This window comes from Epinephelus lanceolatus, chromosome 2, assembly GCF_041903045.1.
Source record: "Epinephelus lanceolatus isolate andai-2023 chromosome 2, ASM4190304v1, whole genome shotgun sequence".
In the NCBI taxonomy this organism is placed as follows: Eukaryota; Metazoa; Chordata; class Actinopteri; order Perciformes; family Serranidae; genus Epinephelus; species Epinephelus lanceolatus.
The window spans coordinates 27751131-27769406 of NC_135735.1; the positions used below are offsets into that span (position 1 = coordinate 27751131).

The 18276-nt window shown below is 41.4% G+C and overlaps 1 protein-coding gene across 1 annotated transcript; it reads left to right on the top strand.

Annotated features, from left to right (window-relative positions):
* The first annotated feature begins 142 nt into the window (after positions 1–142).
* Positions 143–17235, top strand: LOC117258853 (C-type lectin domain family 18 member A-like). The gene is made up of 12 exons (XM_033630052.2): positions 143–280; positions 1638–1729; positions 7086–7319; positions 7455–7552; positions 9524–9645; positions 10124–10231; positions 10345–10437; positions 10959–11065; positions 11191–11320; positions 11497–11593; positions 12257–12348; positions 17006–17235. The coding sequence occupies exons 1-12, from the start codon at positions 157–159 to the stop codon at positions 17041–17043; spliced, it is 1335 nt and encodes a 444-aa protein (XP_033485943.1). The 5' UTR covers positions 143–156; the 3' UTR covers positions 17044–17235.
* The last annotated feature ends 1041 nt before the right edge of the window (positions 17236–18276 follow it).

Consider the following 18276-nt stretch of genomic DNA (forward strand, 5'->3'; position numbering starts at 1 on the left):
AGGGACAGTGAGCTCCCTTTGAACAGAGACATGTGCTGAGCCGCAGCAGGGTGAGAGCTGTTGAAGTGAAAAGAGGGAGGAGAGGAGCAGGGAGGCAGGAGGAGGAGAACTGGGAGCAAAGTGCTCACTGTTGTTGGAGACACTTCACAGTCCACAATGGGGTCTGGACCAGCGTCCCGGTGTCTGGATCTGTTTGTCGTTTTGTCTCTGCTGCCCGCGTGCATCTACACGAACCGGATTAACAGAGACACACCGGAGCTCCACAAGTCCACCATCACCGGTAAACACGCAGTCAGGTGGCCACGCGGGACAATAGGCTGTTATTGTCCTTTAATGAACTAGCACACATTTTTACTGTTATAGACATTTCCTTCTTATTTAAGCTATAGCCAGCAATAATAAGAGACTACAATTGTATAAGTGGAAGTTGTTATCTTATGTTTGCAATCCTTTAAGCTGCAGACTCAAGGGTTTTTTCTTAGCTGTCCAAATCCTTCTGGCAAAGCACCAGCAGCCCAACTTTTTCTGTCGCTGCCTGCTGTGCTACAGGAGTTTGGCATCAGCTTAACAAATTGCCATTTTGGTGGCATGTTGCCAAACGCAAGCAAAATCATTAATCCATCACTGGGGAGCTGAATCTCTACTCTTTAAGTTTTTTTTCTCTCTTTAAACTGCGCTCAGACGTAGCCTAATAAATAAGTGACTTTGATCAAAGCAGATCAAAAGCTACTCTAAAGTGTCATTAATCCACAATCTGTTCTTACAGTAATGATTTAATTTAATGATCTCTGGCATCTTAATATAGGGATATGTAATATAGGCTTTATTAAGTATGGTTGACATTTCAAAGTAAAGCAAAAACTTAATTTTAACCTTTATCTATGAGCATAAACCTTTAATAAATTATTTACAACACGTTATATAGTTATACTCAGATATAAGGACATTCTGTGTGCATATTAATGTTCTGTAACTTTGAACAATTATAATTTCTCCTATAAAGACATCATTAGAACTGTGTTACATTGATATTTATCGCCGATATTTATATGTTATGTAGCACCCATATACAAGGGTGTAGATCTGGTTACACATTGAGGTGGGGGACATATGTTTAGGGGTCCTCCACCAGAAAATTTTGAGTATCAAACACTTTTCCTGCACTGTGGTGATTTTTATGTACCAATTTCAGCCTTTTCTGCATCAGTCTATGGTGTTTTATTCATGGGGACAAACACACATGTTTGAAATATTTAGAGGGATGTGTCCCCTGGTTTCCCCCCAACCCACAAAATCTACACCTAGGCTTATATATATAGGCCTAAAGCATTCTGATCTTGTATAATGGCATGTGGTTTACTTCTGTTTGAAGGGGACGTTTGTCTACTCAGGGCATGACAGTAATTGAAAAAATATTGTTTTGAGTTTTGATTGAAATTTTGTGTGTTTAACTCAGTTGACCCTTGAGTTTAATCATCAGTGAAACTGTGACAGACTGTATTAACCCATGCTCCAACCTTTACACACACACACACACACACACACACAAACATCCCGCCAAGACATTTGCATTCCGTTGCCATGGTGACAGCAGCAGAAGCATAGTTACTAAATAAGCGTTTCTGTTTTTCTCCCAGGGCTCGGGGTGAAGGAGCACTCGCAGATTGTTGCACAGCACAATAGACTGCGCAGCCGGGTCAAACCCATGGCAGCTAACATGCAAAAAATGGTTTGTGGCATCTATTGTCTGTGTCTCCAGTGTGTGTGTGTGTGTGTGTGTGTTTGAGTGGTGCGAATGCTGCTGTTGCCTAAAAGTGAGTTCAGAGCAGTTCAACATTATTGACATTTTGCACTGTTATTAAAAACCTGAGGTGGTGCACAGTCCGGTCCACACTGCCGATTTTCACACAAAAGTTTAATTTGCACTTTTGTCTCTTGTCAAGTGTTACTGTTCTCTGCTGAAGACTTTCTCTCTCCACTTATGGAAGATATCTGGCCATGTGTTGCAACCAATATGCTTGCAGCTGCCCGTGTAAAACCCAGAGAAGAACAGTAATGATAATGATGGTGTTAGTAATGATCAGACATGTTGTGCAAGGATGTGAGACCCTGTTGATGTGGATGTGAGCCAACAGCGCTGAAAGGCCCGCAGCACCAAAAACAAAGTCCAGGAATTTGAGCTGTGTTTTTTCTGTTTCTCTAATTGCACCAGTTACAGTAGCAGCAAAGGGAAAGTACAGTAAGGCACACAAAGTGTCTAATCTACCAAATGTCTCAGAAAACAACATCTGGGACCAGGAAGGACACCTGAGAGTGACCATTGTTGTAGTCCGTGTACAAGGCAACTGTTATTATAGTACAACTCCATCAAAGCTGCCATTGTTTTTTCCCCCACAAAGACATATTCCTTTTTCAAAAGCGAAATCACTGAACAAATGCTTGGATAAAAAAGGTTTTTTAGTTGAGCTGTCTTCCTCTGTGGTGCTGATAGTCTCAACAGTGTGAAATAGTAGTGTTAGTGCATCATTTGTTCTGCTCTGCTGCAGGCTGAGTGATAGTGTGGACGGTCAGAACGAAGCCAAAATCAATTAGCAGTGTGTAGTCTTGCCGGGGTCACACAGTGAAATGATGCCACTGACTGTTTTATACCAGAATAAGGATAAAACTAAGAGACATTTTAAATTTGTTAGCCTCCAAATACTGTACAGAAAATGCAGCTTGACTGATAAAAACAGCTAGAGAGTCATGGGCGTTGCCAAATGTGCGGCAATTCTTAATATTAATTTTTGACTCAGGTGTTTTTAATCCCACTCTCTGCAAAACATTCAGCTACAGTAAATCCTCCCGCTATCTTCTTCCATCTATTGCTTCGCCATACAGTGCTTATCTGCACAACTGTCTCGTCTGCATGTGATTATGACGGAGAGGTAATGATGGATTATGAAACCCACAATGCACTACATATCCTTCGGGCCTAATGTGAGATTTGTACCAGGGCAAACTGTCACTTTGTCATAGATGACATCCTCAAAGCCACCCCTGCAGACTGAGCCCCCTTTCTTCGACTGCTCTTCAGCCTCGGAGAACTGTTCTCAACTGATAAGGCAGTAATGAGAAAAAGAGGATGTGGATAATCATTCTGCATTCACAACTCTGGTATTACAGGTAATTTCCCCATGAAAAACCCTCAGAGGAAGCTTTGCTGAGCTGAAGAGGTATATTAAAGAGCTTTACTGATAACTGTTAAAAGGCTCAAGGTTTTGCTGTGTTTGTGAATATCTGAATAAGGGTTTTTTTTTTCTCCACACAGGAACGAACCAGTAAGCATTGTGGAGAGATTGTGTTGAAGTGATTATAATTTAGACCTTAAGGCTTTGCTTTCAGGCTGAGATAAAATACCAATATTTTGTAAATGAATGATGCTCCTCCCTTTCTTACCCAACACCCTGTCTGCGGGTTTTCTTTGAGCTCTTGAGGAAGTATTATGAGGTCATACCATCACTTTCCAAGACAGAAATTCAAAGTTCAGTATTTACTTTTGATATGTAAATCATGACCTCTGTTTGTGAAATTGTATTTTATTAATCTCTCTCAGAACTGTCGAGCTCCAGCACTTCATTTAATCGCAGTTAGGGTGGAAAGAAAAACAGATCTTTTTGCAGCAAATATATGGAGCTTTATTGATTTAGCTAATTTGGTTTACAACAGTATAATGATAGGGGTGCTCAAAGACACTCTACTTAAGTTAAAATGATAATAAAACACACAAAAAATGAAGACACAATATTAATCACACATTAAAAACAGTTCTGAACAGGTGAGTTGTGGTTGGTGATTTGAACTGGGACTGATTGGTACAGTCTCGGATGTGTTTAGAGAGAAAGTTCCAGTCTGTCTCTGGGTTTGGCCCTGAGTTGTGTAGAAAGGAGGCTGGCATCAGTGGAGCGGAGGCTGCAGGAAGGATTGCAGTGGTGGAGCAGGTCAGTGATGCAGGAGGGGGCCTGGTTAAAAAGAGCTTTGTGAGTGAGGAGAAGAACTTTGAGTTGGATCAGTTGTTGGACAGGGAGCCACTGGAGGTTCTGGGGGACAGGGGTGACGGGATCACAGGAGCAGGAATGGGTGAAGCTCATATAACGGTTGTCGATGGTGCCACAAAGACGGCAATTTGTAGTACTTCGGAGTACAAACCCACATCTGTCATAGTGACACATTCAAATCCCACAGCGGATGCAACATGGCATGCTTTGAAATGAAATGTCTTAGATGAAATATTGCCCAGTGACCTCTGGTGGCATCATAGTGTGAGCTGATGGCTTTGGCTGGTTGACATCAGAGAGCAGTGAACAATGGAGTCAAGGGGGCTCAGCCTTTCTACACCACATGTCAGTGTCATACCTTGAGACAAGCTGGCCCCACAAAATGTCAAAGTCACAGAGGGTTAATGGGATTAGGAGCATTAATGACTGAATTTCCAATTGTTACCTCTGGCACTGCAACTGTAGGTCAACGTATCATTGTGTAATAACAAAAAGTTATACACAGTCAATGGTTCTTACATCTGACAAATTAGCGCCCCTACCGGTTACATTAGGTTTAGTTGTTATCAGGTTACATTAAGTACATAATATATACCAAGTTCGCTCCTATTTAGTCCAGTGATTATTGCTCTCCAGGCGGGGTATGCGGCCCACTGAATATGTGTTTCTACTGCTGGCCCTGCCTAGGAGTTCCAGCTCGGCCCATAGGCTTTACAATGTGATGATATCTCAGATTTTTAAATTGCTTTTCTTAGCTCAAGGAAAGTTTTATAAGGATGAAACCTCCAAAAACGAGGGGTAAAAAGTCATAATAGAAAATATAATTATATAATTCGGGTGCCCCCTAGCTCACCTGGTGGAGCAGGCACCCATTGTACAAAAGCTGTGTCCTTGTCAATTCCAACCCACGTTCCTTTGCTGCATGTCATTCACACTCTCTCTCCCCATTTCATGCTAAATCCGTCCTGTCAAAAAAGCCCCAAAAATATCTTTTAAAAAAGAAAGAGTCATAAATGACCTTGTTTGCACTTCGAGGTGTCCAGTCAACACTTTAACAGACGTCTCTTTTATAATTGTGGGATTTTTTTGCTGCAATACCACGAGCGGCCACTGGGAAAAATTGGCAGCAAGGCTAAGCAGCATTAATGGGAGGCCTAGATTTTAGGGAGTCCCAACCATCCAGCCCATAAATTTATAGACAGAACTAGATACATTGTTGGAGGCGGATCCCAGTTCAATCCCTTGAAAGTTGCTCAGTGGAGCATGAAACCAAAGACATTCATCTCGAATCTTCTGCATCATTGGATGCATAGAGCAACCACACTAGAGACTTTGCTGGCCAAGTGGATAACTTCTGGTTTAGCCATCCACTAACTTAAATGGGGATAAAATGATTTAATTGTGCTGCTCTTCAAGACTTTTGAAATGTTATCGCACCAAATAGATCCAACCCAGATAGTGAAACGTGTCATTTTGTGGGGATTGTGACACTCAAAAAAATGTATAAAGTAATTTACAAACTTCTCTTTCACAAAGCAAGTCTATGGAAAAGAGTCTTTTTGGGGCCCATGGCCCTTTTTGGGGCCCATGGCATCTCGTAACTGACCTGGAAGTTGTAGTTTGGCCACTATGTCAAGTTGGCTCCAAAGTCCAGTGCACTTCCTGGGGGCCTGACCCGACCACCTCCTGATTTTGTCGCTCTTTATACTACATCACTTTATGTCCTCCTTTGTTAGCCTGCAGCGTGTAAGTCACATGATAGCAGCCTTCTTGCTCACATTTATGTGGGTAATATACGAATTATAGTGCCAACGGTGAATTAGAACAGCCTGAATAGGTATGGAAAAAGTATCTTAGTAACTTTAGAAACCCTTGATGAAGCCATTATTCACAACTTATAAATGGTGCCTTATTAGAAAGTGCAACCTACATGACTTTAAAACATACCAGTCCTCTTCAGAGGTGTAATGAACATGTGGAAATGCAGAAATGATAAACATTCAACTTCAGTCATTCATGTCATTTCATTCATTATGTTTTTTCCTTCCAACCTTGACTCTGTAACTTTCCACATGTTGTTGCCTCTCCTAGTATTGAGAGTACCTGAATGTGATGTTTGTACTATAGCAAATATGGCAGAGTGATTGATTGTGGAAAGTTTGTGTGTTGTTTGGTTGAATCAGCCACTGCAAATCTTGGAAAATGTGCCCCTCAGTGAAGTGTTTATACCAGTGTAGCACACAATGAGTGTCAGTCTGTGTTTGTTGGCCTTGCCATGCACTGGCAGCTCGCCCAAGGTGTCTCCCTGCCTGTTGCTCGCTGTGCGACCGCAGTATGACTGGCTCCGACCCCTGAAAAGGATTAAGCGGGTAAAGAAAATCACTCATGCACTATTAGGAATGACCTTCATGCCAAAGAGTTTTTCCTTTCATCCAGTTTTAATCAGTATCTACAAAGTACAATTTGACCTTCATTTCAGATTTAAGGTGCAGCTCCAGGTCTGATAGACTCCAGTAACATATTTTGATAATTAAATGAGTTGATGGTGAAAACGTCCTGTCAGTAATTATTGATGTGATTGCTCATTAATTATATATTTTAATAAATAATTGATTATTAATTATTTATGTGGAATTAAACGGCTTCAGAGAGGATTTATGAGTTTCTGACGGACGTGAGTCAGCTGACAGATGACCTGTGACAAATCAGTCAAATCTGACAGAGCTATACGAGATAAATATAAAGGATTTGTTTGACCCCTCTACTGAAAACCAGGAAGAGTTGAAAACCTTTGATTTTATCAAACAGATGCACTATTAAACATTTTAATCAAAACACAGAGAATACTCCTGAAACACACTTTAACATTAACTCCAGTCTTCTGTCAGGCTGCTGGTTAGCAGTTGACCTCCCCATGTACATGTAAGATACAACCAGAGAAGGCTCAAGTGTGTGTAACAAAATTACATTGTCCTTCACCAAGTTTTACTGTAAATATTATAAGTGAAAGATGTATAATAATTTTAAATGTTGTTATCGTCTCTATAGGAGTGGAATGAGAAATTGGCCTTACTTGCAAAGGAGAGGGCGGCATCGTGTCACACAGACCCTCCTCCTCAACACTCCTCATCTTTCACACATGTTGGCTGGAACATACATCTCTCTGCATATGGTGACACCTCGTTTTCTGATGTTATTCAATCTTGGTTTGAGGAGGGAGAAGATTTTCTCTACTTGAGTGGGCACTGTAGGGAGAACGCCACCTGTCAACACTATACACAGGTATTAACAAGCAGATACAAACTGTACTTGTGTTTCTGTGGAAGCACCCATTTACAGACGCTCTCAGATATTTATGTGTGTGTTTATTCTTTAAAGTGCTGATGTAGTGTGTCTGAACCTTGTGTTGTTTTGTAGCTGGTGTGGGCCACTTCGAGTCACGTGGGCTGTGCCAGCCAGCTGTGTCTGAGAGAAGGAGACCTCTGGGAAATCTTTGTCTGTGCATATTATCCTGGGTAACAACACTTTATCACCACTTTTTCCCACCAAAATGCAGTTTGAAATTAATAGAAAATGATTAAATTAATTAAAAATTTTAGTATGCTCAGTTTTAAACAAAATAAAAACAATTTAATCTGCAATCCAGATGATGAAATCCAAGCATGAATACCAATTATTACGAATGATCAATACTGCTTTCCAGGGAGTCTTTGGTACATATATTGAAGGTATACTATGCAGGATTTGCCTAAAAAATAATGAATACACTCATGCAAAAGTGATACCTCTCAATCATCACTTATGACCCACAGAAGTGTGTGGTGGGGAATCTTTCAATTTTATCTTATTTTATTCTCATTTTGTGGTGTTCGGGACATACCTGGGCACAGCACGCAGGTGAGGTTGGAACCATAGACTATATTAAATAATGGCCATCACCCGTTGGTTTGCGGACTCCTGTATTGAAGCCTTGACTTTTGTACCAGAAGTGACCATATTTGGATGAGAGGGTGGAGTTAACCCCAGTGCTACCTGGATTAGTATGGTGCATTTACAGCTATAGTTAACTGTCATAAGGTTAATGCCAATTTTTGCTAGCCAAAAACAGGCTTAAAACCATTATAACAAAATGTGCTTACATGCACAAACAGGACCTATACATGCACAAAGTGGAGAGATGTCAGAGTGAGGGGGCTGCCTTGGTGGGGCACCCCGAGCGGTTGGGGGGTTCAGTGCCTTGCACATGGTACCTCGGCAGTGCCCAGGAGGTGAACTGGCACCTCTCCAGCCACCAGCCTCCATATCTGGCCCAGACGGGGACTCGAACAGGCAACCCTCCGGTTCCCAACCCAAGTCCCTGTGGACTGAGCTACTGCCGCCTTCGAGGCTCTTTTAGTGAAACCAGAAGACGAACAAGACAACCACAACGTTATGATTAACTTTGATTAACTGAGAACACAGTGAAACAGTGACAGCTACAGTGACACCTGTACTCTGTGAATCTGGGGTTATGCTGTAGTTACATTACCTAACCAATGTTTTTGCTGCGCTAGCAAAACATCCTACTGTCACTCAAAGCGGACACGCCCTTATTATGCATACGTTTAATCCTTAATAATATTTAAACTAGTCCATACCTGGGGATGTGTTATGTTTAGAGGAATAAGAAATCAAAAACAGTATATTAGAGGAGATGCAAAATGAGAGCACTGTAAATGCACTGTGAAATAAATATTAATGTAAGACAAACAATGCACACTGTATTTAGAAACATGCTTTATGGCAAAATATGTGCAAGTTCAGAGAAGTAGGTCAAAGCAGTGAGGAGGAAAACGGATGATGACAGACAGACGGACGGAGGGACAGAGGTTTCTCCATTTAATAGTAGGAAGGATGAGTGAGTCATACAAAAATTCACCCCCAGTACAGTTGTCATGACCAGGAAATTAGCTTCAGAGACTAAAATGTTTTTTTTTTGTACCAGGCTGTAAACTTGCTTACATATTGGGCTTTTTAACATGGGGGTCTATGGGGACTGACTGTTGCTTTTGGAGCCAGCCTCAAGTGGCCATTCAAGGAACTGCAGTTTTTAGCACCTGATTGGTCAGGACTGTATAAAAATGTAGCAACTAGGTACCAGACTGTGAGCGGCATGCATCCAAGAGAATACTACGGAAATCATGGACCAACAAACGCAACTACAGCAAGGTGAAATGCCAAGCGGAGAGAATCTGGGGTGGGCTTTCATTTTTGCTGGTGTTACTGTTTACAAATAATAACCGACAATTCCTGCATAGTATAACTTTAAAAAAGAAAAGAATATGTAAAACTACCTGTATGAAGGCCTCAGAGTATGATTAATGTAAGTCCTTGTTCTACTTGTGAAGATTTTGTTTGACACTTTTAACATTAACTTTCAGCCCCTTGCAGCTATTCTAGATCTTGTGCAAGTGTATGTTCTGAAGTATATATTTGTGTCGCTGCAGGGGGAACTGGGAGGTAAATGGTCGCCTGGTGATGCCTTATAAGACGGGGCTGTACTGCTCTCTCTGCACCTCCTCCATGTCTGGCTGCTTCAGACTATGGGACCATGTAGGTGGATTATGTGGTAAGACAATATGTAAATATATAGGTTGCTACAGAGGCTAATATTACTGTCATGGGACATTCATAATATCTTTCTGAGGGTGCACTTAGTGAGGTCCGCTTTAAAATATTAATGGTTTCCATTAGGGCACTCCACAAGGATGAAACACAAAGCCTGGAAACAGACTTGCATGTCATACTTATTGTATGTAGAGAGGATAAAAATGGTCCTGTTTCTACCACTACTACTACTACCAGTAAAGTAGTTACATTCATTATGCTCCTTGAGGCCGTTTCTGCTCATCTACCATCAATGTTATAAGTACTGTGATTGTTTCTACTAGTTATTTTCTATGCATGCTTGCTGCTCATGAAGTGTTTTGTGTGTTCGGTATCCAGCCTATATTAACCGGCTCATAGTTTTGCCTACAGTGACAGCTGATTTGGGTAAAATGATCTGATGTGTGTGTTTGTTGATGTGTGTGCACATTTGTTATCAGAGATTCCACGGAATCCTTGTCGAATGAGCTGTGGTCAACACGGCCATCTTAACATCTCTTCCTGCAAGTGCACGTGTGACCTGGGCTTCACCGGACGTCTCTGCCAGGGTACCAGTCATCATAGTACACATATTGGTATCAGGCCCCATTCAGTCGGTCTGTTTTCCTAAATATTCAAAGCAGAGAGGCAGTATTCACTGTGCCAAGTGTCTGTTTTTCAGTACGGTGCAGTGTGCAGTGTGTACATGGTCGTTTTAAAGAAGAAGAATGCTCCTGCTTGTGTGATGTTGGCTTTGGTGGTGCTGAGTGTGCAGGTAAGTGCAGTGTGCTTCTTTGTGTTTTTATATACCTCAGTAATTTGTACTCTGAGACACAGATTGGCTTCAAATTCAAAAGCACGCGCAGGCACACAGACGCTAAGGGAATTCATGTGGTTGCCGCTACAGTCTGTATTTATCTTTAAGGGATGCCAAGTCTGACATGGTGAAAACATGGTGAAAGTAACAATATACAGACTGGTGAAAGGTGGCACATAACACCATTTAGCTGTAGTGTGATTAGCAGTATATAGCAAGTGGAAGTGGCACAGTTTAACACCTTTAATTACTTGGTGTAAATTGTCACAGTGTATTTCTATGCATTGGTATAAACAAAATGTTTTCTCACAACTTGATTTGAGTTTCTTTTATTAATCTCCGTGACTATAATTATGCAAATTTCATCCACATTTACAACTGTAATTGCCTCAAAGATTCCAACATATTCAAGTGTGTTCATTGACCCTGAGCCATGATGATGCCATTTTCAGCACATTTTGGTGTCTTGTACCCAACAGAGAAAGTGCAGTTTCCCTTCCACAGCTGTGATGTGATGATAGATGGCGATTGCTTCATGGTGTCTTCAGAAGCTGACACCTACTATGGAGCCAAGAGTCACTGTCAGGTGAGAGACAGGTGTGTGTTGCCCACTGAGAGAGTGAGACAAGCTCAACAACCGTTATTTGATTCTACATACAAGGATTTTCATTCTGCTTTCAGTGTGGCCTTTTCCTCTGTTTACACCACCAGGAACGAGGGGGTATTCTAGCCCAGATCTACAATCAGAAGGTTCAGGACATCCTGGCGTTTTATCTCAGTCAGCTGGAGACAAGCAACGAGGTCACCAACACTGACTTTGAGACACGAAACTTCTGGATCGGTAAGTCTTTCCTCTCGTTGATCCAAATAAATGTTAAGATATCATAATGTTTTCCAACACCGGGTAGCTCGACCAGATTAGGTGCCAGACTCTGCTGTCTTTTTGACCAGATGTACCGCCAGGTGGAGGTTGTGGTGATGATGCGTGGATAAAGCAGCAATGTTTTTGCTCCACAGGTTTGACATATAAGCCTCTGAAAGACTCATTTCGCTGGGACACAGGAGAGATCCCTAGATTCAGCAGCTTTGCCTTCGGGCAACCTGACAACCAAGGGTAAGAGACACATTTACTAACAGACATTAGCTACTGCAGAGTACATCATAAATAGACATGGACAGGTGCAATGGAGCTAAACAAACAAACAGACTAAAAACATCATCTGAAAGGTAGAAAATTACTTTTTGGTGGGAGCTTCAGGCTTTTTCATCTACAGATATGTCTGCCTATGAATCTACAGTATGATGAGAAGGTACTGAGATACATACTGTAGTTTGGTATTTTATTTTTTCATCTTAAAATAAAAATTTTCACTAAGGTTGTCACAAAAAAATCTTTTTTATATATGGACTAACCAGAAAAAGACAGATGTTGGCTGACCAGCAACCTTAACCCTGACCACTAGATGTCTCTCTCTTTCTGTTTCTCCCCCACTCCATTCCTCTGTTCTATCTATCTATCTATCTATCTATCTATCTATCTATCTATCTATTTGATTTATCCGTGATTACTAACTAGTTTTATATTTTTATTAATATAATAACTACTATGTCATGTAATCATGTTTGAATTGAATGCTATTGTGTGATTTTTATATCTGGGAATATTTGGTTCAGGTCTGTAAAATTTACAGAAACACTTTCTAATCAGCAGCTCAAAATTAAAATGCAGAGACAATCTTCAGCACAAATTGTCACTTACTCCTCTTTCTCTGTCTAGCTTTGGAAACTGTGTAGAGCTGCAGGCGTCAAGTGCCTTTAACTGGAACGACCAGCGCTGTAAAACGCAGAACCGATACATTTGCTTGCATGGTAAGGCTCCTTCTGGGTGAGGGGTGGATGAACGTGTTAAGGGGGTGAAGGTAGAGTTCTCCTTTGTACAACCCAATGTGATGTGGTGAACCTTCCTGCTCGGAGGCAAGTGCAATTGAATGGGCGTTAAAAGTGGTTATTAGCCTCATACATGTGGGTTAGAGGGGGCCTACACCTACAAGTCAAATCCGCACAGAAGGGCTCCCACACCCGGGATCGAACCAGGAACCCTCTTGCTGTGAGGCAACAGTGGTAACCACCACATGCCGCCCTGTTTGTGTCACATGTGAAACCAAAAGTTAACATAATGTTCTTAAAGGGAAATTTCGGTTTATTTCAACCCGTCTCCTATCGTCCTAAATTTGTTTCAAGTGACTAGTGACATAAAAATAATAGTTAGCATGTTAGCCGTTAGCCTAGATACAGCCGGGGCGCATAGTAGCGTCAGACCTGTTAAAACGTAAGTGAACGGGCAACCTTCAAGTGCCAAGTTAGTCCACTAAACAAGCTTTTTTTCCCACAAAGACCGCCTCATATCGTTAGGATAAATGTCAGAGAACATATAGAAAACGGCATGTAAACGTGTTGTCTTACCTTACCGGTGTGGCGCCATGTTTGTTTACCATTTAGCTCTGCTTTCCAAAGTGCGGCCGAAATATCGCGAGAACAAGCAGTGATCTCATACCGTGCCTGAAATCTCGCGAAAACAAGCAGCAACAGCTGGAAGGCAGAACCGGACAGTAGCCTGAAAGGTTCATTCATTTATTTTATGAAAGATTTGTAGAATAATGGCTGACTTTTTGCCAGACTTCAATTTTGTGGAGGAGGAATTTGATTTTGCAGAGTTTGATGGCCGCCCTTATTTATTTGAGCCAGAATACACTGACGAAGAGCTTTGTGAAATTGAAGAACGGAGGAGGAGGAGAGAGAGAGGCGCAACAGGTAGAGGACGAGAGAGGAGGGATGGCTGCTGCAAGGCTGCGTAGCTCTGGAGATTGGTGGTGTACCTGTGAATGCTGTGCCCCAGTGCCCACAGAAGAGGAATGCCTCTGTTGCAAGGAATGGGACCGGTTGCAGCCTTATTTTCAATGTCTGGATGTGACTGAGGATGAGACACCTCCACCTGGAGTAGTATCCAGCTGGGCTTTATCTAGAGCTCGCGAGATTTCAGGCACGGTATGAGATCGCTGCTTGTTCTCGCGATATTTCAGCCGCGCTTTGGAAACAAACACGGCACCACACCGGTAAGGTAAGACAACACCTTTACATGTCATTTTCTATATGTTCTCTGACATTTATCCTAACGATATGAGGCGGCCTTTGTGGAAAAAAAGCTTGTTTAGTGGACTAACTGTGCACTTGAAGGTTGCCCGTTCACTTACGTTTTAACAGGTCTGACACTACTATGCGCCCCGGCTGTATCTAGGCTAACGGCTAACATGCTAACTATTATTTTTATGTCACTAGTCACTTGAAACAAATTTAGGATGATAGGAGACGGGTTGAAATAAACCAAAATTTCCCTTTAACTTATGACACGTTGCGTAACAAGTATACTTATTTTAACCCAAAGATCAACCAGGACAAAACTGAAGTTTTAATCATCGGTCCTGAGGCTCAGAGAGAGAACCTTTTATCTAAATTGCAGGCATTGTCCTTAAATCCATCAATTCAAGTGAAAAACCTGGGCGTTATTTTTGACTCTGAGCTTACTTTTATTCCACACATTAAGCCTGTAACAAAAACAGGTTTTTATCATCCAGAAAACATAGCCAGAGTCCGCCCTTTTCTCTCCCGAGCTAACACGGAGACGCTAATGCATGCTTTTATCTCCAGTTGTATTGATTACTGTAATGCCCTGCGTGCTGGTCTTCCCAAAAACAGTATCTCAGGCCTACATCATTTCTTTAACCTTGTAAAGCACTTTGTGCTACATTTATGTATGACAAGTGCTTTATAAATAAAGATTGATTGATTGATTGATTGTAGTTTCGGCACGTAAATCCAACTTAAGTGAAACTGAAATATGATGTGCACCCTCTGTTCTGCAGTTTGCCCTGTCTGAAGCATAATATTGGTAGTGATAGCAACTGATAATGGCCATTTAATGAGCTGACAACATTTGAAATGGTGAAACCACTGTGTCACTGTGGCACAAAACCAAATAGCTGATCACTGATAGCATTGCTTTTTCTCTTGCCTCTGGAATCTACACAAATTTGGCTGCATTTCTTCAACTGTCTAGAACTGCCTTGCATGAGAGACTGGTTTATTCTCTCATATTTCTCCCAAAACTTGGCATGCTACTGTCTGCCCAACTGATGCACAAAACCAGCAGGCTCTGGATTTCACGGTGAAGTAGATCCATCTCTCTCTGAAACTGTGGCATTAATATCATTAGAACAGGATTCAGTGTGAGTCCTGGCCTCGATTATTTTTGGCTGAGTATGATTGGTGGTGACTTTGGTGAGAGGCCATTCTGAGAAAGGGTTCATACCATCAGCGCAGAGGGGTCCTGGAAGGTTGCTGACCTATTCCCCCTATGAATTGAATTCTGAGTGATGTCTGCAGCCTGTTTATGGTAATAATCAGCCATTTTTAACTGCAGAAACAGGCTTGATACACCATCAGCTTCTCAAGGGACAGTCGTCTAATCTCACATCAACATTGCTGTCCAATTTGAGCATTGGCATGCCGTTATTAGAGATGGCAGCAGAGAGAATACTGTGGTGTGTAGTTAGCGCCTTAACCCCTAAGCCAAGAAGGCTGCCCAGTCCACCAGCTCCTGAGTAACACATGTGGGTGTTTGAGATTGATTTTTTTTGAGATAGGAGACTCAGCCATGAAGTAAATGTGAAGGCCAGAAAACTTCAACAGTGAAATAAAAGTGTGAGCAGCAGACTCTGGTGGTCAGTTCAATGCTAGAAGCAAGCCTTTCACATTACACATTGATTTGATTGAGCGGTTAATGTCAAAAATATCACCTAATGGAGCTTTACAGTGTTTTGTATTTGTTTGGTTAGCGGCACCTGCTGTGCTCTACAGACAATCAGTAATAGCTACTTCACAGCCTCAATCATAGCAGGGTGACATCTAAAATGTTAATCCAGTGTGTCCATTAATCATATGAACACAACATTGAAATCTCTGTGTGATCCTGCCCACACATTTAAACATGGCACTCAGTCTAAATCAATGGCACTCAGTTGCTCGCCATCAAGCGCCTTTGAGCGATCAATATGCATCAGCTCCACAAAGGCGCGCAGTGTTTAGACACACACATACCACTTGAATTGATTGTAAGGAATGAGACGGTGGCAGATGTTTAGTTTTGCCCACTTGAATGCGTCATTGCAAGTGATTGGTGTGTAATCTGGTATTGATCACTCATAGCTGACTGAGTGATCTGCGCTGAATGTGGTCAACGTTGCCACGGCGACAATTTTACAACCTGCTTTTTGAAGACCTCTCAGTGTCTCCCCTGCTGTAGTTTGTGTTAGTGTAAAACAGGACCGATCAAAAGAGGGATTCAAGGTCAGATAATATATCAGCGGTAGTTAAACTGCAGTATAGAGGTCATTAACAAAGCTAAACGTACATGAATATTTTTCAATCATTTTCCCCACCCCTCCTCTTGAAATAAAAGCAACATTTCAGTGAAGCAACAAAGAGTGAAATTCATAAATTCAACTGATTATAAGCACACAGAGCCCCTCTTCTCCCATCAGAGTAATTTCCAGCCTTCATTGCTGTGTTGTGTTAATTGGTGATAAAATGATAAGTGGATATCACATAGCCTGAGGCAGACACGAAGCTATGTTTCTTCAGAGTACTGTCTGTGCGTGCGTGTGTGTGCGCATGTGTGTTTCCATATGCAATAAGAGGACTCTTAGTCTCTTATATTCATGCTTTACATTATTAACAGTTTCCTCACAGCTATGTTTGAACTATTTTCCTTTTAATACCTCTACGCCGGCAACAGCCATGGCTGAAGGCATTATGTTTTTGGGTTGTCTGTCTGTTCATCCCTCCGCCTGCCTGTCCATCCACAAACTTCCACCTGGACTCAAGGTTAAACTGATAAGAATATGGTGCTCAAAGCTCAAAGGTCACTGTGACCTCACAAAACATGTTTTTGGCCATAACTCATACACTAATAGAATTTGTACATTAATTATGACACAATTTTCACACAAATGTCTAACAAGCTAAAATGATGACATGATGGCATTTTATATTCAAAAGGTCAACTTCAGTATGACATCATAATGCTCTGCGAAAACTTCTCTGGCCATTACTCAATGTCATAACTCAGGAACAGAAGGGGAGACATTTGGTCGGATGCTGAGTCGGTGAAACTAATTTTGGGCGTCCATCTTGAAACTGTGCTGACTGTATAGATCTTCTGTGCTGCTGGGCTGAAGATGTGTGTGAAGCATCCACACTTCAGAATTTGTAGCTTCAGCAATGTTCATATTTGAAGCCTTGTATACTGACGTGGCAGCATATGAGTCTGGACAGACATAGATGTAAACTGCAACTTGACTGGTTGGCGACAGGCATGCAACCATGAGGTGATAATTTTATTAGCTGAACAGGCAAAATTCCACATATATTTGGATTGTTTCTAAAATGTATGTGTTTGTGTTTTTCACAGCTGCAGAGCACATTGCCCGGTGGGAGGATGGCAGGTGACCTGATTTCTCAAAGCGGTGAACCTAGGTGTTTATAGCAAGTGTTAAATATTGACCGGGACAACGGCCACTCATGTTTTTTATTTTTCAATCAGTGTACACAGATCAGTGTAGTTTAGATGTACTGTATATATTGTACGTGTTTGAATGTTTAATGTAAATGTTTTATCATTAAATGGTTGTTTGTTACATATTCATTGTTTCATTCTTTGTATAAATTGTCTGAGCGAGCAGCTTCACTTGAAATAAAAATGCTGCTATATCACCTTCATCCTCAGGCCTCATGTGACCTCGAAATCGATTTGGTCTGCCATCATTAAAAAATGTTTCAGTGCTCTTACTGCTGCTTGAGGGAATGAGGAGAAAGAAAAGAGAATACTTCTTACAGTTATGATGGTGGGCTGCCTTGAAAGCACATTATTTGTCAAAGAACAGCGGGACAAGTAACAGCAGCATTAAAATAACACTAAAGCAAAGAACTAGATAATTAAAGCTCAGATTTTTTTGTACGTTCTGGATAAGCAAAAGCAACAGTGCTCCACGGTGCACACATTCTCTTCATCTAAGTTTATGTAAAGGACACATCATGGAAAACACTATGTATCATTTATGTAGTTATGGTTTTATGCCAAAAACACACCAAGCCGTGGCAAAGTGCAGCCTGGGGTGAGCTGCCATGCAGTGGTTATGGAAAGCTGCGGTGGCCACTATGAGCTGCAGGCATTTGATTCTGTGGGGAAGTGCAGCCTTAAAGTTAGGGATAGTTTATCTTTTAGTGACTATTGCTGCCGTAGAATACCCGCAGCCAATCAGTTAACAGTCTTGTGGCTGGTTGACATATGTTACAAAGAATTTCTTCCTGTCTGAAACGCATGAATAAGGCCACATTGCGACTAGCTGCACTTTGTCCACCACTTTAGTTCAGACTAAATTATCTCAACAGCTAACTTGACATTTTTAATTGAACTTGACATTTGAGTTTTTAAATGAAATGTCAACAACTATTAGATAGATTACCATTAAACGTGGTTGAGATATTCATGTTCTAATCAGGATAAATTTCAACAATTTTGGTGATCCTGCAACTTCTCATCAAACGCCATCATCTGTACTGGTCAATATTTAGATGTGTCAAATAACTTTGTTTTATGATCACATTCCTACAAAATGGCCCGTCAGCCTCAGCTATACTCTGTTTATTGATTATTAATGAATGTTAGCATATGAGCATGTT